The sequence below is a fragment of the Ostrinia nubilalis genome, chromosome 22 (assembly GCF_963855985.1).
Source record: "Ostrinia nubilalis chromosome 22, ilOstNubi1.1, whole genome shotgun sequence".
NCBI lineage: Eukaryota > Metazoa > Arthropoda > Insecta > Lepidoptera > Crambidae > Ostrinia > Ostrinia nubilalis.
In genome coordinates this window covers 4,634,925-4,657,922 of record NC_087109.1, presented here as the reverse complement: position 1 = coordinate 4,657,922, position 22,998 = coordinate 4,634,925, and the positions used below count along the sequence as shown (strand labels likewise).

At 38.3% G+C, this 22,998-nt stretch overlaps 1 protein-coding gene across 1 annotated transcript in view; it reads left to right on the top strand.

Annotated features, from left to right (window-relative positions):
• The window catches only part of LOC135083030 (uncharacterized), a 104,887-nt gene extending 83,571 nt beyond the window's left edge, over window positions 1-21,316 (top strand). The window contains exons 3-5 of the mRNA XM_063977794.1: window positions 15,176-15,310; window positions 16,375-17,190; window positions 21,230-21,316. Coding sequence (XP_063833864.1) covers window positions 15,176-15,310; window positions 16,375-17,190; window positions 21,230-21,316 — 1,038 coding nt within the window. The remainder of the gene's footprint in view (window positions 1-15,175; window positions 15,311-16,374; window positions 17,191-21,229) is intronic.
• The last annotated feature ends 1,682 nt before the right edge of the window (window positions 21,317-22,998 follow it).

Here is a 22,998-nt window from a genome sequence, read left to right as displayed (position 1 = left end):
AACAAGAAAGTAAAGAAATACACACAAAAGAGACGGCACGATTTAGGCGGTCTTATCGCTATAAAGCGATCTATCCCAGACAACCTAGAGGTGGAACGGCATAATGCATTTCGCTTACTGTCTGTGTTATATACTCAGTTCATAAAGACTAAAATAACGAGTAAAACTTTATCGATAGAATATCAAACACACCGTCTCATCCCATCCCTCAGTAGCTCCATGGGGTGAGAACACTGTAGCGGCACAGTAGCGGGCTGTCACGGAGCAAACGCTGAACGAAATGAGTCAGGGCTGCCACTAACTGATTATTTAGGAATCTTTTTATTTATTTATTACAGATCTTGGCTCCGTCATCAGTCTGCGTCTAGAGAGTTTCAAAATATGTATTTTATTCACCAAACCAGCTATTGGGATTTAATGTTTACCTAATATCGCTATCGTGAAATGATTCGATACGCTTTCATTCAACTCAATGTATAGTCGCCACACACAATGTATAGTCATAGTGAGGCCAGCTTTACTTATGGTGGACCGGTGATCTGGTAAATTGCCTGGATGTAGCGCAAGACCGGTCATTGTGGAAATCCTTGAGGGTTTTGTCCAGCAGCGAACGTCTTTTCTTTCAACCGAAACGATGGATTTTAAAATCTTTTCTTTCTACAGTTTGTGCCAGCCCTGCACAGAGGGCGCTGGAGGGCGCCCTTCGAGCGCTGAGGGCGCGGGACGAAGCGTTACGTTACTGACGCGTACACTCGCTATTTAATTACGATCGCATAGTATTATTATTCAGAATCATTTTGCGCGTATTATTCTGATTTTGTTTTGATTTTGGTAACTAACGCCCGTATTCACAATCGATGCTTACTTAAGTGAAGCCGAAAATCGAACACACAGCGTTGAATAGAGCTCTGTGATTGGTTCGTGTGTGACCCTGTGTGTCCACGCGCACTGTGAGACCTCATAGTATTTTTGTGAATACGGGCGTTAGTCTTCTGATAGTTTGGTCTGCTTCCAATTTGTATGAGGAATCGGCCGATACCAAATCGGTGCAATGTGCGCTTTTCCATACATGTTCGTACCACTGATTAAAACTCGACCAAACTGTCAACTGACAAAAAGTCTGTGGATGTCTAATGCCTTTTGGTAATAAAGATTCCGAATTGCTTTATACTGGTTTTTGGGTTAATTCTATCTCAATCCAAATCCGCCCGTCATCTGTCAAATTTCAATTAGTTTTTGGTCAAAATAACCTTGGTTTTCGGTGTTTTCACATTTTTATATTGTTTATAAGACTATTTTACACAAAAACAAACTGTAATAGCATAGAAAATTATGGATACTTTTGATCGAAAACAGATTTGACGAACGGATTTGGATAGGGATTGAATTTATGAAACGGTCATTAGAAGGTAGCGTTATTCTTTAGCACCTTTGTCTAAAGACAACACAACCTTTCCGAATTCATGATAGAAAAAATGGTAGTTACACCGGTAAATAGAAAATTTACCATTTTCCATGTGTAGACCCTACTAGCTAACCGCTGTCGCAGGAAACCCTAACCAAACATTAGAATCCGGACGTGACCGGAGCCCCGGGCCGGTTATCCGGCTCAGCGGCACCTGGGTATTAACCGGGTGTGTTACGACTATTTGCTGATCGTACCGGCTTTTTCCAGACCTGGGAAGATTATATTTCTGAATTACAAAGAGTTTCTTCTGTATGCTAGATGTAACGAACATCTCGAACCGTTTCAGCCAAATGACGTCCACTGCTGGACACATGCCTCCCCCAAGGTTTTCCACAATGAACGGTCCTGTGCTGCCCGCATCCAGGCTCCTCCCGCGTCCGATACCAGATCGTCGGTCCACCTAGTAGGATGCCATGCTAGATGTATGTCACATAAATTATCTCTATAGCTAGGCAGCCCAGTATAAAAAAGATTCTAGTAGGTACTGTTAATTATGAAAAATCTAAAACGTTAAAATAGCGGTATCGTTATAGCCAATGAGATGCTGTCATAGTGACATTGACAATACGTCAATGTCACACGAGAATCAAACGTCAGAATAGAGGGACGCGCGGAGACGACTCCGCGCGCTTTTGTGCTAAGTGATGAATTGTATCTAAAATAAGGCAATATACTGTGAAAGTTAAGTATCCAGTGTTTTATTTATGAGAATAGATCTACCGGCCTCTAATAGTACATAAGGAAAAACAATTTTTTGTTCTGTCAAAGTTAAAGTCGTTCTTGGCAATGAAATCACAATAATGCGACGAATTCACACGTTTTTTTTTGTGACGAGTCGACTTTGTGGCAAACTGAAGAGCTGACTGGTCACTTAACCACTACTTTTGCAATGCCTAGTTTACAGAACAACACACCAGACCATACAATTTTATTGCAAATTCGCCTTTATTACAACTACACAAGACTGTGTTAGCTTGACGTGCCATAACATGATTTACGATGCGCCTGCGTCTATCGAGGCTGTATTAGCTAAATTAACCTCATCAATCAATCTTACCTTAGTGCTGGGATTAATAACTATGATCAGTAGAGCGGTAGGTTTTTCTGAGCATGGCTTAGCTAGATATAATGAAATAGTTAACGTATACCGGTAATGCTTACTGAACTTAAAAAGTTGTAAGTTCGATCATTTTCAATACCTGGGTTGTTTGGAACACACTTCCTAGCGATAAAATCGTTTAAATTGTGCTGTTTCGATGTTGTTAACAGAGAGAATAAAGAAAGAGTATCTATCTAACCTTCGTCGGACTTCTGTACAAATAATGTGGAAAATTAAAAATGATAAGATGAGGTTCTTCCACATATCAAAACTTCAAAGTTTAATATCAAACCAACCGCATGGAACATTTCAAAAACTTGCCAACCTATTCTTCGAAAACCGAATTCTTCCAGAAAACAATTCGAGGTACAGTCCGCAATAAATAATTCCCGCCGACACGATACGCAAGAACTCCGCTCCGGGACGCGATAAAACCTCACACCTGTTGCGCTGACTGTACTCGGTTGATAGGGCTGGGGGTTGTATAATACCGAATTCGGGATTTGGTATTCGATACCGAAAAAGTTCAACAGGTTTAAAAGTTCAAAATGAAAGTAGGTGTAAATATTTTTGCAAATCATGAAAAAAAAAGAGGCGATATTTTACAAATTATGTAGTAAAATGTTTGACATCACATACATTGAAATCCTCTATACCTACATTCTAGGATAGTTATCGAGTTATTCGACCTAGGATAGGTTGAGCGTAAAACATCATCATCAGATTGTTTAAACTCAAGACATTTCAACACGTATGACTATTAAATAAATGAGAGGGGTAGCCAGCGTTGCCAGTTTTTTTTTTCGCCAAGTCGGGACTTTGGTACTTTTTGAGTGAAAATAGCGGGACTCTTCCGTCAGAAGCGGGGACATAGTAAAAAAACGTATACATATAATCAAAGGTTTTCAAATATTTATCTTTTTATTTGACTTAAAATTACTTTTACGTGACAATATATAGCAAAAGTAGCCATAGAAAATGTATTTTAACAAAAAAATAATATTTTAAATCAGATTTACTCTATCGTTAAATTCGTCTTTAGAATAAAAGAAGAATAAAATTAAAAATGTTTTATTCTTTAGAATAATATGGCGTTTCAAACAATAGTTTGGTGAAGTAAGTGTCTCTCTCCGAAAAGCGGGACAGAGCCTGTCCCGCGCGGGACATTCAAATTTGATTTAAAAATCGGGACGTCCCGCCAAAATCGGGACGTCTGGCAACGCTGGGGGTAGCTGATGTTTCAGAAACATTTTTTCTTCTAGTAGATAAATGTTAAAAAACAAAGTAACAAATATTTTATGAAAATTAGGGTAAAACATCTCTGTTACCTTTACGATGTCGTCGGTCCACCTTGTAGGTGGACGTCCCAATCGATCAACGTGGAAAGCATTGGGGGAGGCCTATGTTCAGCAGTGGACGTCCGTCCTATGGCTGAAATGATGATGATGATGAGGGTAAAACATCGGTTTTCAGTTTCATTTCCTAAAAAAAAACAAAATACTTGAACAAAAATGATACCGAATCCCATCTTTAGTATCAAAAACAGGGTATCTTCCGTCGCACTAGCATACCTCCCTGTGACCCGGGCATACCCGGGTATCGTGTGCAGCCGAACCGTCTACGGACTGCGACGGCTTCGATCGGGGTCGCTCGAGCAGACCTCCTAGCGAGCTCTGTTGCCTTGGTAATCTTTGAGGGGTCGTATCTTTGAAGATGTGAGATGCTGCGAGATATCGCTCGTTATTTATTAATATTCTATCTGTAGATATCGGTTTTGCCCTTTGACACTCATGGTAGGTAGATACGAGCAGGTCGGCGCCTTCTATGTATTACTTTCTTTAACTCATAAAGGGTGTCACATTTTACGCTCATTAATGCTGTCATTACCTAATTTACTCTGCCCCACTTGTGTAGCAGATTGATCATTAATCCATAAGTATGTATCCCATCAAAAACAATACTTGTCAAAAAAACCAAGTCTCGCAACTCAGTTGTTCTACGGTAAAAAGTTGTGAGATCCATGTAATACCAAGTCCAGGCCAGGAAATCTTTAACGTTTTACATAAATTATTGACTTGGCCATCGCACTAAATAATTTAATTTACACGTGTTTTCATGCGATGGCCAAGTCAATATATTTATGTAAAACGTTAAAGATTTCCTGGCCTGGACTTGGTATTACATGGATCTCACAACTTTTTACCGTAGAACAACTGAGTTGCGAGACTTGGTTTTTTTGACAAGTATTGTTTTTGATGGGATCTCATTTCTTTTTGTATTTTGTAGACAGCAGTTATGTATCTAGAAAACTGGACCGAAATTGAAAAATTTTACTCGACTTGGCGGTTGCACTACCGTGCCCCCAAATCTCATTTCTTTTTGTATTTTGTAGACAGCAGTTATGTATCTAGAAAACTGGACCGAAATTGAAAAATTTTACTCGACTTGGCGGTTGCACTACCGTGCCCCCAAATATTTTAGTTTTTCCTTGATTCATACACCAAACACTACTTATATTCCAAATTTGAAGCTTCTAGGTCTGCTAGAAGTGCCTTAGAATTTTGATGATCGGTGAGTCAGTGAGTCAGTGAGTGACAAAATTAAGTAACTTTGACCCGTTATAATTCTTAAACTACTGGTTCAAATTGAATGAAATTTTAAATATACCGTGTCTTTACAATGCCTGCATAGCTAATGAAAATTCAGCCTTCTAGTTTTATCCACAACGAAGTTACAGGCGGTCGAAAATGGCCTGAATTGCTTCGAGAAAAGGATGGTACGGCCGTGCCGCTTTTTTGCTCGACTTGGTGGGGGCACTGCCGTGCCCCCAGATATGAAAGCAACTAATTTTATAATAACAAAGGAATTTTAATCCAAGAATAGCAGATCTAAACTAGCTGTACCTTGTCTAAACAGCTAATCTAAGCCTAGGCGTAGACCACCGACTTTTAGTTGGCCGATAGTTGGGTCGGGCTGTTAATCAGTATGTTGATGTAGGAGTATGAAAGTGCGCACATTACGCCGATTTGGTATCGGCCGATTCTTCATACAAATAACAATCGGGCCCAACAAAAGTCGGTGGTCTGCGTCTAGGCTAAGGGCGATTGGCTACTCACTAGATGTCAATGTGCACGAAATTATTAAAATTGAATTTTGAAGTAAGCTCTTCTAAAATAGATGATGGCTCTAACCCTCATTATTGTCCTCTCTGCTATCAATTAAAGCTTGTAAGATAGGTGCCCGATTGTAAGTTATGTTCTGCTACACCAAAATACATTATATTCCATCCTATGAACTGTATCGTGTCGTCGTCAGTTGGCAGTGTAAGGTAAACAGATTACAGGCGACGAACTTGCATAATGAGCGGTAATATCTGACGTCTCAAACACCAGGGTTGGCAGAAAAAGTTGCATTTTCATCTAAAAGCTTCAGTCAAACGATTATGAAACTCTAAGGCTGGGTTGCACCAATTTACTTTAACTTTAACAAACGTCAAAAATCTGTCAAACTCCATACAAAAAGCACCGGTTATCGTTATAGTCACGGTTAAAGTTTGGTGGTGCAACTCAGCCTAAGTGGCAAAAATCGGAACTAATAACTCGGTATTGATGGTAGCGTCCTCTTGTCAATGTCACAGCTGGGATGATTCAGTGTTGGACTAACTATATTAGCAGAAAAAATAAAGAAATTATTAAATTTTAAGTGTCATGTCATTGCAATATTTTGGCCTATTTATTTGTTTGTCCACAAATATAGTACCTACTTATAACCATTCCTTTCTGTCATGCTCATTTTAGCCATAACGCTGAAGACTGTAATTAACTGAAATTGCTGTCTTGAACCTAAGAATAAATACACTTGAACTTAAGTAATTATATTCTCCAGTCCAATTAATTTCATTTTCATCCAACAACAATAATCGATTTGACAGAATGTAAGATTATTTAAAAAATATGAAGTTAAATATAAGATATCATTTCTCCCAACCCTAGACGTTCACGGCAAGAGCCGAGATTCCCGCGCTTTTCGCGCAATTTATTTTTATTTGTCTGTGGATCGCGACGCCAGCGCCGCGCGGCCGCCGCGGGCGTTATGAGAACTGGGGGATTACATTTCGTTACTTTTATTAGTACTGGGTTGTAGAGACGGGTAGAAATTGTCGATAGTAAATTAAATGGGCTTGATAACATATGGGGAGCGAGGAATTACTGCATTGCTGTGTTATATTAAGTCAAAGACTTATTACTTACTAGGTTTTGCCCACGGCTTGGCCCGCGTGAAACGTACAAACTCAATCCCCGTTTTACCCCCTTAGGGGTGGAGTACAGCTTATTATATGTAGAAGCTTAGAGGTCTTTGGTTACTGTAGATTTCTGGGGAAGTAAAATAAATAGAGACAATAGCCATTAGAGGCATATTAGGCACAGAACTATTATAGTATCACTGTAGAAGTTAAAATCAGCAATTTCGTCGCAAGATGTGATGTTTTCTTGCTTCTTTTGTCTTGAAGCCAAAATCCAGCGGTCGGCATTGAACTACAGACCTACTACATGGGAGGAGATGAACATTCACGATTTAGCTTCATCAAGAGCCCAATCTTGGTCTAAGCAGAATAACATTGACTTATCATTTCATTTGATCAGAGGGCTTGTTCTAAGTCCGCCTGGCTAGCTACCACCATCTTACTTAAGTCTGTCGTCATAACAACAATGTTAAAAGCATTGTTGTGTTCCGGCAGTTTGAGATATGATAGCCAGTTCCCCGTGGTTGAGGATTCCGGGTGAAGCTCGCTTCCACCTTCGGCCTGATCATCACTTACCTTCAAGTGAGATACAGGCTAAGAGCTTCCTCGTTGGGGATAAAAAAGTACATAAGTAGGCTTAGGGCTATAATTACTTCAGTTACATCAAACGAAGTCAGTAGCTAGTTTGCTATAAATATTATACTTATAGTAATATCGGTGTTCCATCGGGCAAAAGTGCAAACTGGCTGCCGGCGGGCCGCGGTAATTGCCACCGCCATTACGCCAGGGCTGCCTCTGAGAGAGGGAGAAAACAGAATAAAAGAAATATTTTAATGATATATGTATTACATTATAAGTAATCTGGTGAACAGATTTGGATGCGGGCAGTGAAGACCGGGTCGTGGAAGGCCTAATGTTCAGCAGTCAAAGACAAAGATTTTATTCAATATTTAGGGCCTTCCCAGGGCGCGTCCACGTCCGGTCCCAAACAACCTTGTGGTACGTGGTAGTGGACATTATTTTGCTCAAAATGAGAGAACTAATTATCACATTACAGAACTCTTGATTTTCCCCGTTTTACGCGTCTTCCGATCACAGAATCTTTTCAGATAAACTATTTTGCTACTAACCAATTACACAAAATGTTTCTTCAACTTTGGAATGCCCCTTCTGGATATCAAACCCAGAAGAACCTCTGGACCAAAAGACTCTCCAACCATTACCAGGATATCACTAACAAAAGTGGCAGGACTTCAAATTGTGTCCCAATTACAGGGCCGGATCAAGCACGCTAATGACTCTGTAAACTGCGACACATGGGCCGCATCCAGGTCGCCTTAATTAGTTTGTCTGTGCACAAAGCGGAGCGCTCCGTTCGCCGCTTAGGCTTAACGGCAGACGGCAAGCCTTGCCGATTGCGGTGTGGCCGTGTTGCTAGCGTGGTTTATGAAGTTTTGACATGTGTGGTGGGATTTTTTCCTTTTTTTAACCGACTTAAAAAAAGGAGGAGGTTCTCAATTCAATTCAGGAAATGCATTAAACCCTAAAGGGTATTAAAATGTCTTTATCCCGGGTGGACTAGTGGGTTATGTAGGGCTCTCCCTAACAGATGCGCAGGGCTTACCTTTATTACTAAAACCTGCTGGTGTCCTCCATAGTCTTTGGGATGGAACTGCGAGTTATATTACAAATTACATAAAGCTTTCAAAAGTTCTCCACAAAATAACCCTTCAAAATGCGCTGCAAAAATACTTATTGTTTCAATGACAGGCGCACGGTAATGATGATCATCAGCAGGATAGTGAAATCACCTAAAATGACAGACAGACAGGCATCTTTTTTAGGGTTCCGTAGTCCTGACAAGGAACCCTTAATCATATTTCAAATTAGGCTGTTCTTCATGTTACTAAAAACAATGAGAAATAAAAATTATTGTTATTGATCATATTTTAAATGATAAGTGTCTCACATGAGCTTAAACAGCAGGTAGCTTCAAACTTCTAAGTTTTAGTTATCGCCGCATGTGGCCAGTGTCGAAACAGATAGCGCCCCTTATTACGGCGGCGCCGGATTACGCCTGCCCGCCGCCCGCCGGCCGCCGGTCGCCGGCCCGCCGCCGCTAATTACAGCGCGCCGCATCGGGGCGGGGCGGTGACGTCACCAGGATTGCGGGCGAATTTATTTTGTAGATGTTTATGTTTGTAAATGTTCCAGTAACTAACCACTTACTTATCACTAACTTTATTAAAGTTCTTATGATTTTTAAACCAAAAATATCTCGTGAGGCGCCGCCACAGTGGGCCCAGTTACAGTAAGAAAAAAACAATTAAAAATTTAATCCGGCGACTTGACCCGTGGGCCAAGCTAAAAGTGGGCCAAATCACTGGAAGACTGTCAATATTAATTTAAAGATACTTTTTACATCGATCCGCTTGCATATCAAACAAGAGATTTCGGAACGAAACACAAAAACTAAATTAAAAAAAAAACGGTGTCCTACCATAGCTAGTTTCTAATAAAACACTGGTAGCTACCAATGTTTTAACAAAATATTTAAATAAATATAATAATACTACAAGCTACTTGCATGCCCAAAATGCATGAGTGATAGAACGGAGGGTGACCCCTGTCACACACTAATTACTGTCCACGGTAATGTATTACTTTAATTAAGTATTACATTACGTGATTTATAACTGGGCTATTACAACAAGCTGTTGTAGACAGCCTGTCTGAGATATGAAGGAAGAAGTGTGTACGTGAAAATGATAATGAGTAAAAGTTATTATACATTCAGCATTTGAATTTTCTCTTCTATGATCTGAGAATTTTTTTAGATGGAGAGTTAAAAAATAAAGATAAAAGCTATTAAAACAATCATATCGACGGTTTTTATGTAAGAGCTTAAGTAAACTTAAACAAACTAGTAAAACTTTTCAGGCATGCATAAAACTTTTTTGAACTTCTTGAAGTGTGATTTTGTCCTGAAAGGACATTGTCAGAAACCGCCTAAAAACCGCCCAAAAACATTAACCCATCATAATTATTTTCTATTTTTTTTAATACATTAAGCACCCTTTCATTCTAATGGACACTTAAGCATTGAAAAATTAAATAAATAAGTCTTTTAACGTTTATTCTATAATACTATTACAACTTCCGGACGTTTTGGTGCGTGGCATGGTCTAAAACCTATCAAGTTCCATAATTTTTGCCGATAAAATCTGTACGAGGCATTACCGTACTTTATTGCTGGGAGTCCATGTATAGTGATGTTCCTGCGGCCATCATAGACAATAAAATATCGATTTTGAAAATAAAATAAATCGATTAAACTGCTTTGTAGACTAGATTTGCGTTAAAAGCTAAAAAGATATTGACACTATTACAAGAAGCTATCTAAAGTGTCCAACTGGTCGAAGGTCGTAAATAAAATAAAAATAATTAGGACCATAAACTGATATTCATGGTATCATAACTGTAAAAGTGTCAGAATCCGATGTTGAATCCAATGCCAGTTGAAGTGAGAGAAACATATATCAACCTAGTATAGTTGCCAGTCTCTCATAATCTATGCCAATGAGGGGTTTCGCGATTGAAAAATCCGCCAGATGGCAATACGTAGACGTGAGGTCCAAATGCTGCATGATTGGTTATTTTTGACATGACATTGACAGATATGTCAAAATCCACCAATCATGCAGCATTTGGACCTCGCGTCTACGTATTGCCATCTCGCGGATTTTTCAATCGCGAAAACCCTCATTCATAGCTAGGGATTGCAATTGCTGGATCCAGCATACAGCAATCCAGCTGGATCCAGCGCCTTTTTAAACATGCTGGATCCAGCATACAGTGCTGAATCCAGCGATGCGGATCCGCAAACGTATAATTTTCTATTGCTTAGTTTCGAATTGCCGCCATTTTCAAAACGGCGCGGTGACGTTGCCGTTCTGTTATTGTGTGCATTGAACGGCGCCTCTCCGAAGTTACTGGTACGTTAGTGTACTTGAAAAATCCAAAAAAGTATGAAGAAGAAGTAAAAAAACTGTCTTTTTTTCTTTGCCAAAAAAGAATGCGATGCGACAGGAGATGAAAACTTTGTTAAATCGAGTAAATAAACAAAATAATATTGTAGAGCCGGTGCAAGAAGATAAAGATATCATGGAGTTAGAAGAGAATGGTCTAAATGATGACGCAGAACCCGTGAAAATGACTTAAGAGCAAGAGCTTTAGATGGAACTTAAAAGAGAGAAGGAGAACTTTAATAAACAAAAGCCAAAGCCAAGATTAGATTACGAAAAGGTACTGAAAAAAGAAATGAGCGTTTATGAGACCGAACGAGTGCGAGGTGAACATTTATCTATGGTGTATGACTATTTAATGATCCTAAAACCGACTAGTGTAGAGGCCGAAAGGGTATTCTCAGCAGCCGGCTACATATACAGTTCTGTGCGGTTGGGAGTTTAGACTATAGATAAAATTTGTTTTCTAAGGTCTTATTTCCAGAGGATTAAAAAAAAGACATGGTCAGTCTCTTGTCGTCAGATTTTAAACTGCCTAATTATCGCAGAAGATTGTTTCGGATTCGTAACTTCTATTGATACAAAAAATTTATTGCAGATTAAATTACGGTCCTTTTCGTAGTTAATTTTATAAGAATTTTTAAGACTGTTTGTCCTACTGATTAGCCGTATTTCATAGATTATCGTAAGAAGTACGATAAATATAAAAATAATTCGCAATATGTGTTGGTAAGCGCAGACCTCAACAACGCCTGGACCATTTTTTTAAAATGTTCGTTGAAGGCCAAGGGTGGTTTTTACGGGCGAGAAAAATTCGAATAATTTCCGGGAAAACCCTAAAAACAACCCTTTTTTCACGCGGGCGAAACCGTAGACGGAAAGCTAGTTATTTAATAAAAAAAGCCTTAAAAATGTCGTCTTTTTATATTCGTTCCACATTTTGCTGGATCCGCGCTGGATCCAGCTGGATTCAGGTCAATCCAGCAAGAATCCAGCTGGATTGAAAACGCCGCTGGATTGCAATCCCTATTCATAGCACATGTATAATAATAGACCAAATGAACTTTTATAGATTGTGAAAGAGAAGATAAAGATTTTATTATTTTATTAAAATCTTGCCATGAGGTAGTTTTTCAGTAGAAACCAGGATTGGATAATCGCTACAGGCAAGTATCAGAACATTTTATAAATATTTTTAATCGATTATATCCTTGTGAATCGTTTTAATAAATTGTCATTTTACTTTTTCAATTAAAACTTTTTCAATCCCTAGTCTTGTCAAACTGTCATAATGTCAACAAATTATAAATGTCACGTCAGTTGACTCAATTTCAGTCTTCTGTGCGTTTATTGTATTTTTATTTCAATGAAATAGTGCTAAAGGGTTAGTACCAAAAGTGAAAGCCTTTTTTCAGAAAGAAAACCAATGTGGTGCCCTTATTATTCATACTGTTTGAAAGTTACAAGTCAGTGATACAGAGTTGCCGCCATTATAACTCCGTAGTGATACCATACCAAAGAAGAAGTTTTCCTAAACACTTGTGTTATTTTTATATGTGATCAAATAAAAAGGATTAATTCTACTGCTCAAATGGAATAACTTATCCCAAGAGACCGAATATAAAAAAAAAACCTCTCCATAGAAATTATCACCATCACGAGGATGTGAATTTTTTTGAGAATTTGATATTGGTCCTGTAAGAAAAGTAGTTGTATTTCAGTAGTAGAATCAACCCTTCTTGTTTCATCAGCAAGAGTAACTATAAAAACGCCCTGTAGGTAGGTATTATTAAGCTGAAGAGTTTGTTTAGTGTCAAAGACTGTCACACAGTGTAACTTAAATTGGCATATTATGATAATGAACATAAAAACTTAAATAAATATTTATGTTAATATTTTTTCTATTTATTTATTTTCCCAAAGCTTCACAGTGACAGCTGAAACAGCAATACTGTTGTAAAACTAAACTTAGAACAAACTGTTACAAATATTTTACAAATTAAAATAAAACCGCATGTTGCTTTACTTTCTCGTATAGGTAATAAATGTAATTAATGGCTAGATTATTAATGTTACTTTGTTACCCTCAATAGTGAGGAGATCTTATAAAATGGTAACCCTGATTTTCATTGTCATTCAAGTGCTCTTTCTTCGCATAGGCTTCTGTGATTTGGCCAAGGGCCACACACATTGCGATAACATTATGCGACATTGATTTGACAGCAGCGGAGTGAAGTCTTGCGACTATGCAAAATGATACCCTGTAATCGTAGCGCATATAGACATAGACGGGGCGGGGCACATAGCTCGTAGAGCTGATGGCCGCTGGGGCAGGAAAGTCCTTGAGTGGCGACCACGAGCCGAAAGACGTAGCGTGGGCAGACCTCCCACTAGGTGGACCGACGATCTGGTGAAGGTCGCGGGAGGTGCCTGTATGCGAGCGGTGCAGGATCGGTCTTCGTGGAAATCCTTGGGGGAGGCCTTTGTCCAGCAGTGGACGTCTTTTCGGCTGAAACGAACGAGCGAACGATACGTATTACCACTATTTACCAGACATTACTATTTATTGCATACTCGCCGGATTACACGTAGGAGCACGCGCGTTACAGCTTCGGCCTTGCATTATTATAAGATCTTGTTCCGCCCTTTTTCGAACTTCCTCCGTGAGGATATCCCCGCCGAATTCTTTGATGAACCTATCAAAAGTCATATTCTGCAATGTCAACCCACCACAAGGTGGACTGACGACCTGATAAAGGTAGCGGGAAGGCGCTGGATGCAGGCCGCTACCAACCGTGCGATGTGGAAGTCATTGGGGGAGGCCTATGTTCAGTAGTGGACGTCCTGTGGCTGAAATGATGATGATGATGATGATGATGATGAAATGAATGAAAATGACAAATCTTCGAACGTGTATAATACCGTACCAAAGTAATCATATAATTTTGGCACCTTAATAACTATTGCCGTTTTTGTTGTAAAGATCATGCAGCGCTACTTGCGGATATTATTGGAAAGAAAACTATGTGGGCTCTAGATCTGAAGCCGCTTTAACGAACACGAAGTGCTCATACAATGCGGCGTATTTTCTTCCAGTCTTTAGTCAGGACTTTAGTCGAATTAAAACCCCGGTTGAACGTGATATAGCCGCACTAGAATACAATGCTTTTTTGCATAATCGCAAGACTTCGTTCCGGTGTCGACCGAATGTTATCATGATGTATGTGGCCCAGGGGTTACTGTAGCCGCTAAGGTTTGAAACTTCTTGCTTAAAATATTGTAGTCTTTGGCATAAACTACGACGGTAGTCATGGAGATAGGAGTTTGTTATCTCGTGTCAGATGTAAATGGTGAAAAGAAAACTCATGATTCGTGTTATTTTTATGCAATATGTAGGTATTTTATAAAAGTGGAACCCCGAGTGATCTCCAAAACCCATTCTATTATTATATACGATTCGGCTTCGATATCTATAATACAATAGGAGTTTATTTCATGTGTCAGATGACAAGGGTGGAAACAACCTACGATTCATGTTGTTTATTTACGTGCAATATGTGGGCATATTATAAAAGTGGAATGCCGAGTTGTATTTCTAAAACTTGTTCTATTATTTTATACTATTTGGCTGCGACTCGGCGTGACGACAATACAAAACATTTTTCGCGAATCGGTGTTCATACATTCACACAATACATTAGACGCCATGTTGTCATAAACGACATATTATAAAATCGCTGTGATTTAATATTCTTAATCATTAATTTTATGGCAAGTGTCCATCAGGAATCATTGTTCTTACACACAGAATCGTATTATTTCGCTTTCGGGTAGTAATATGTCAAAATTGTTGGTTCTTAGGCGAACAATGTATGGAGAACGAACATTGTCCTTTCACTACAGTTACACCTCTTAGTTTATTTGATGTAAAAGTTATTTTATCTACTTACAAAAAACTTAAAAGTACTTAAAAACTACTTAAAAAATTGCTTATAAATAATAAATAGGTGTTATTTACAAAATATTGTGATAATAGGCTAAAATGAATAATTATATTTCAAAATTTTTCATGACCTACTGAAAATATTATTTCAAATCATCTGCATAATTTCATTTTGTGTTTTTCCAAAATTATTTTGGTCTTATTATTTTCGTTAGTACCATTACGCCATCTGTTGCCAAATTAAGAAAACGTTTGCAAGTATGCTTTCTGTTTTCAGCGCCATCTATTGTAAGATGACTGAAACAGATTGACGAAAGTTCATAATACTGACACTAGGTGGCGGTGGTAGAAAAAAAATAACTGGTTTATTTATTTGGAAATATTTTCCTTGTTACAGAATGCACCAAATCAAGATCCAGTTTATCGAAAAGTGGCGATTGTTGAAAATTTCTTCGACATCATCTACACAGTCCACGTAGAACTGGAAGGTCGACCGGGAAAACATGCGGGCCAAAAACGGACATATAGAACTGTAAGTAATAATTTAAAATTAGGTAACTAATAACATTTTAATGTATAGTTTTTCTTTGTTAAACAAATAAGTACAAGTTTTCATTTAATAAAAAAGTTAAAACTTGTACCGCCATCTAGTGATTTAAAGTTGAACCACATAGTACGGAGTCTGACTCTGAAAATGGCTGGCTTAAGTTTTGTCTGAACGATTGTAGATGGCGTTAGGGTATTCTGTTGGCTGAAAATTCAGGTTTTATTTTCAGCCAACAGCCTTCGTTAGTGATTAAAATGATTTATTATTGAAGTAAGGTTATTATTACCAATACTTTCCCATATTGAGTTCAAAGAAATTTCTCAAGGAACGGGCTAACGATTTGAAGTCCCTCTTCTACTTATTGCCGACTTATGTACAAGAGTAGTGTAGGTTGTAAGCCTCTCTGAACCTCTTAGAAACGATAAGTAAGAGGAGAAAATATGATAATTTCCTATTGACCTTATACGTTGAAGAATATTTCGTAATAAATAATATTACTTATTAGAAACATTGTTAAACAAATAAAAATAAAAATTATGACTATAAGATTTCATAGAAATACTCAAGTCAAAAACTGAAGTTTAAAATACTGTAAGTTTATCTTGGTTGCCTGGCTTGGCAGTTGCGTACTAGGCCTGTTCTGGTACGGGACACGGGTTCGAATTCCGTTGACGAAAAATGTTTAAATGATGAGTATGTACATAGTTTTAAAATATAAATAAATACGCGAACACGGAATCAAGGACATTTATTTTCTGTAACGTAATTTTGTGACGATAAGGTGGGATAAATATTTTTATAATAGCAAAAACAACACCCTGATATTACAGTAATTCAATATATTCGTGTCTTTTGTACCTATTGTTTGTAAACTGCTCTGAAGCGTTATCTAAAACTTCGTAGGACTTTCAAGTTTACTACCGCTAAATCTGAAAAGAGTTCTAATTTAACCAGAACAACTCCTTGTCTTGTACCCCGTAACATTCGTAACTCCAACCAACATAACTCGGCCGTATCTACGTTCACTAATCAGGATGTTTTGCCCACAGATCACCGAGACGTACGCGTTCCTTCCCCGCGAGGCCGTCACGCGTTTCCTGACCGGATGCGCCGAGTGTGCGCGGCGCCCGCGCAGCGCCTCACCTCCCCCCCTCCCCACTCCGTCCCCCTCGCCCACCAGACACCCCACCTACCTCCCCTTCTTACCCCAATGCTCCGATTACTCCCGAAACTGGGAGTCGGAGATAGACGCCGCGCAAAATTTCCCTTACGAATACGAAATACCCAAGAAAATTGACAGCCCGAAAGCTGACACTGAAGAAGCTGAACCTACGTATATCGAACTCACCTCTAAAAAGAATTTCGAAGCAAATAATTTATACAATTCGCCTGTAGAACCGGCGTTTAGAGAAGTAGAACCAGTCAGAACTGATCCTGAAATTGACAAGGATGACAGTTTGATAGATGTAGAAGACGTCAGATGTGATAGTCCGCCGCCTTTGCAGATAGTAGAGGATAGTAGTAGAAGTAAGGAAGAGAAAAGTACCAGGGCGGCATTGATGGGAGGAGCTAAAGAGAACAAGACTGAGGTTAAGAAAGAGAAGAAGTATAATCCTTTGGACGTGGCGAATTTGACATCGAAGGATCCTCCTAAGGCTAGATCGCCTCCAAGAAAAAAGCTTCTAATGTCTAGTATAGAGCACCCTAGTACGTTTGGGAGGGTGCCTAAACCCTGGAGGCCTGATGGGGGGGTGTACTATGGCGGGGAGGAGATGGACTTCAGCGTGCCTATCACCACAGCATACCTGAAGCATATGAGGAGTATGGGCATGGCGTTTCAGGAGAGATTGGACGCGGAAAATAAGGTAAGTCATATTTTATTGATTTTGAGGACTAGCTAAACACAGAGTTATTTGGTGACAACAACTTATAATAACGTAAATAATTTGTACATGATTGACTCTGATTGGGACATAACGGTCGTCATAGATTTAAAATATACGCATTTTGTTCACATATAAAGCAAATTATGTAGAGTTTCGCCCTAACCCCGACCCCTCATTAGGAATAGAACCTTCCACTTAAAAGGCATTCCTAAAATACTTTAAGCACAATAAAATAATGTCTAAACAAATTTTGGCTAGGAATAAACATATCATTTTGCGAGGCGACCCGTTTGACCCTAGTTAGACGAGGCAGGCCCGATCGACAGTGAATGTAGCGTAGAATGGACTTTAGGCATGAAATGGGGGAAAGTCCGCCGGCGCGGCGAGGTCGTAGATTTTATCTTTGATGTGAATTTTTCATTGTTGTATTAATCTAGGGTAAAATAGATTCAAGCCTGTCTTTGAAGTTCAATCTCTATAGTCGCAGAATTGCGGCGTCATTTTATAAGTTGAGTAGCTAGTGATCCCTATGCTCAGAAAGAAGGACATTCGTTATTTTAGTGAGTAGGGAGAGCACAGCGACGGATGTAGAGTTTTATGCATTTTTTCCACGTAAAGAAAAATATTTCCTTTGTCAAATCTACGGTAGAGTCGCATTTTTTAACAGCTCTGTAAGAAGTATGTCAAACTCTGTATGGAGTTGTACAAACATCAGTTATAGTTATGAAAGATTAAAGTTAAGGTGGTGCCTAAGGCTAAGATTCATACAATATTAGTCTGAGACTCAGGTTTAGATGAAATTTTTATGTCATTTAATTTTCGCTTCAAAGGAGTGGCTGCTTTACCCTAATCTCTTTTACTCTATGCCCTGTATCAAACGTCGAAGTTGCGAGCAAACCCGCTGACTTTTAAGATTATTAAAAAAAGTCGTTTAATTCTTGTTTTAAAGGAGTGGCACCTCTGTCCCCATCCTTTCTACTCTATGCCCTGTCTCAAAGTCCGAGTTGCGAACAAACCCGCTGCGGCAGCGGGTCGGTCCCTTTGTGTGCGGAGCCCTACCCGCGTTATGATTTGAGCGTTCGATTGAAATATTTAACGTCGGGATTATTCTGCGCCCTAAACGCCCTTTTAAGGTTACTCGAAACTTTTTGGATGTGGTATGAGAACGTACGCAGATATGCTTGTGATGTTTGGATTTGTTATATCTTTCAAAACGTTTTATCCTTCGGTTAATAGTAATCAAACCAGTCATTGTGGAAATCCGTGGCTCCCCCTTTGTCCAGCTGTGGACGGCATATATGTAGTTAAAGCGAATTGTAAAATAAAGGTGGTTACAATTTGACCTGAATGTGTCATCATGAACGGGTTATTTGAGCTATCTATACCAACCACGATACGCCCATATTATTTGATTTTGGACAGAGTTAATTGCTTTAGGGATAATTTTTCAATCATCGGATAACTTTTAACCGAAGTATAAGTTTGGCACATTGACAGTTTCAGTATGGAAAATATGTCAAAATGACAAGTTTATTCTTCAGTTAAGATATCTGACGGTTGAAAAGTCAGCCCTTAGATATACGTTTTGAATTGTAAATTATTTTGTTTAATATCACAATTCACGTCTCTTATACAGCTGAATACATTATTTACTTTATTTTTTGTCGTCTAATTTCTCAAAGGAGCTGTCACCGCAGCCCAAAAGTACCAGGCTTGCAGAATTTATAGGGGGTCTACTGAGACACCTGACACGTAACCCTGCAGCGCTCGCGCCTTAAGTCGCAATTGAGACTTTTTCAGAATTAATGAATGGAACTGTAATTTAACATAAACCATGTCGAAAATTTTGAGTTTTCGACTTAATACAAGCGGTGACAGTAAATCAAAAGTACCAGGGACGCAGGTTTTAAAGGTGGTTTGTTGGGGCACCTGATTTGTAACCCTGCAGCGCTCGCCGTGTCCCAAACGACCTGTGAGGCTACGACGTAGTACGACAGTAGACGAGAAACTTGCAAAGTTATCAACCATTGTAAAGTGCAGACAGAATTAAACCACAAACGAAGTAATAACCAACAGTTTGTAAACGCTATCGAGTATTTAATATCTAAGCATTTAAAGCAAAATCTTAGTTATTACGCATTTAAAATCAGGTGACCGAAACGACCGTTTGCCCTCGCGTCGACTTTCATACAATAATGAATCCTAAGACCTACTGCACAAAGATTAGATTAGAATGAAAGCAAGCTTAGTATTTCGTAATCTGTAATTTGCCACTGAAGATAACTGACATAATTTTTGACGGGAATAAAAATAAGCAAGACATCGTTGTTTGTGAAAAAAGTTAGTGAATTTTTCAAGTTCGGTCAAAATAGAGTTTTCTAGCACAATATTGCCAGTTTCATTTAGGCCAAAGCATTGCAATCTGTCTAGCCTAGGCCAGGCTAAGGGCGAAGGGTCGCAGACGTCATTGTACAAGGCAGGTGGCGATTGATTCGGACGAATGTCTCTCACAAAGGGCCCTAGCCATAATCGGGGAGCATCTTCTCTAACTCATTTTTCTCGGCCTGTGGGGAGGGGGCGCGCTCATCAGCCGGGGGCGTCATGGTATAAGACAACACACAAAAACGACGCCCGGAGGAAAAGAGGGCAACTACGCTTTCAGAGTTTTTCGATTGTAATTGGGCAAGATGGAGATGCGCTTAACTTAACGTTTAATATACGCTTCTGTAGTTTGAATATCAGTAATTTGTGCTAGATTATTTGGAAACAAAAATATTTATATTTCATTTAAATACAAGTGTTATTTCAGTAGAAAAATTTAAAGAAAATAGCATTTCATGAAAAGGTTGATGTTGTACTCGTAGTTTATTTTATTAGTTCAATTTCCCAAATTGTAAACACAAAAAACTATTGAAGTTCTCTAAATAATATGTTTTATCAAAATAATGGGCAATCGCGTTCCTTGAAAATTATTAATGTTAACCGTAGTTCAAATTATGAAATCTTCATTTAAGTTCTTTGTTAGCAATTGTATTTTATTAGAGCCAAATTATGACCGTTTGTATAAAAATAAATAGAACCTAAGTATTATTTAAATTATAGAATAGATTTTGTTACTGGAATAGGCGTAGACATTTATCTGAGCTTTCCATATTCATCAGAATATTTAATTTTTAGCCATGTAAAATCCTAGTTTTCCATACTTTCAGAATACTACAGAAACGACATATACCGCAAACATTTTACTCCTCAACCCAAAATTAAATACCTATAGAAAATCCAACAAAAAGTTTATGTGCGACCTTTTCCCCGTGGTCCCTGCGAGGGTCAGTTGTGCCGACCGTAAGAGGGTATCGTCCCTCGACCCCCGAAAGTGGCTGCCCCCCAAATGCCCCCATCGCACTGCGACTTAAGATTGATTGGGGCTCCTTCAGTCCATTGCCGACCCCCCTGCGGGATATTCGACCCGCCCCCCTTTTTTTCTCGGGCACAGACGCGTGATTTAGACGGCTGGATGTGGTATTAATGTGTACTTGTGTTAGATTTTTGGTAATTGCTCCTAGAAATATATTTTGGGATTAGTCTCGGGCTGGTTCGCTGAGTAGTTGCTTATTTTTATCTGAAAATTTTTGATTATTTTCACAAATTTTGTAATATACGAGCATTCATAAATATATATACATTCAAAAAAAGTTTAATTTAATATAAGTACTAATAGTAAGCATTTGTTTTTTTTATGTTTGATAACTAATTTTGATTTATCATTATGATGGTTGTTGCTTTCGTTTTATTCAAATAATTCTAATTAATTGTTAAGTCCTGACTGATGAAATACCCAAGTCAAGTAATTTACTAATTTGTATTCAGTAAATATGTAAGAAACTTCAGTTTTTTTTGTGTTTAGAGTTTAGAAGTAAGAAGGAATCAAAGTATTATAAGGTAATTAAGCTTGGGATATTGCAAGCTCGTGAAACAAAGGTTTTAATTAAATTAACAAATCGATTTTTTTAACCTTTAGAACTACTCGGACTTTTCAGAATACAACTCAGAGCTCTCAACATCTCGCCTCAACCCTGCCACATCCAGTCCCTCGCCCTCCTGTTAATAACACAACAGTTTTATTTCGGCCACTTGCGGCGTCTGCTTTGATGTCGGGATTACAAGTTTGTTTAGTTCTGGACCAGTGTGTTATTGTACGAACAATGCGCATATTTGATGAGCGAGTTTTACTGAGCGGTCTGGCCGGGCTTGAGGCACGGCGATATGGCTAAGGGTGATAACTTTCTGTACATATGTACCTAAATATATAAAAATGTAGGAAATACAAGCTTTGGGATTTGAGGGATAAGGCAAACCACATAGAGACGTTACATCTTGTAAATCATACAGTTCAGTAAGTTTTAACACAAATTGAAGTCTATTTTTTCTGTTAATAATCTAAATCGATGATAGCTGAAACAGACACTAATAAATTACAAATCTCATAAGCTTTTTACTAAAGAAAGTGATTAAGAACTTTATGTGCAACAATGTTTTGTATGAGACCAATAATAATACAATTATAAATCTTAATAATGTTACGCTTGATGTACTTTCGTCTGTACAGAGTTTACGGACGAAAGCTATTCGTATGTATGATTGTTAGATTTAACTATAGTCCTTTTGGATGGACTAATTCTAAGATTTTTCTTCTTTCTGTCCCTGATTTCGAAAAATACTTCATCTACATGGGATATCTAAAAGGGATTTTCCAATTTTATTTAGCCGACTTTAAAATTACGTTTTAAACGGTTTACCGGTCCCCAAAATCTATTTCCATAAACAAATTTGATATTGACGTATGCGTTTTGGTCTGACCTTGAACTTAATAACAACGCCCCCTAGTGATCGATTTGCGTTTTATCATCACGAGGGTCCGCAAGACCCCACTTCGCATTGGAGGGTTGATTCAAGTGCAAATTATTTTAAAGCGTATTTCAATGACGTTATGGCCGATTATTGAGTGTTAATGAATAATGATAGATTGTGAACGTTTGCATTTTGTGTGCAAGTACAGATGCTTAGTTTGATTTATGAAACTTTTGATGACATAATTTTGAGTAATATTGTAGTTTACGTCGTAATAGGCTAAATGTGAAATAGCTAAAGGTTTTTTAAGTTAATTTCGCATAAACAGACATATTTTTTTCAATTAGGTGAAAAACCGATTTAAACTTTTTTTTATTATTTTTTACGAGTGTTCATGTAATATTAAAATTTTACGGGTTTAAAAATCTCTATCGGTAGGGTACTAGGGTATTTTTGGGTTGTATAAAGAGGTATCTACCACAATAATTATTCGACGACCTATAATGAACACGTAGGCGTTACCACAGACAGACTGCATACTAATTATTAATACTTACACAGAATACCAAAAAGTTATTATGAGTGTCTAATATACCCAAGTACAAGTAAGTTAGTATTAAATGGGACTGAGACCGTTCTTAGGATATGTACACACAGCGGATGCAGAGACACGTGCAAGAGAGTGCCACGCGCCGCGCGTCGGAAGTGTGCATTTGCCTTATTTATTTAGTTTACTTTAATCTCAGTTTATTGACTTGTAATACTTAATTATGTTTGACCTTTAATGATAAATCGTCTTTTCGTTTAGGATAAACATTCGAAGACAAATAATCTCATTATTATTGACATTTTGAATTACCAAATTAAAAACAATTTCTCTTCCCATACTACTACTACTACAGCACTGGCCATTTATTGTCCCGAAGCAGTGGTAGGGTT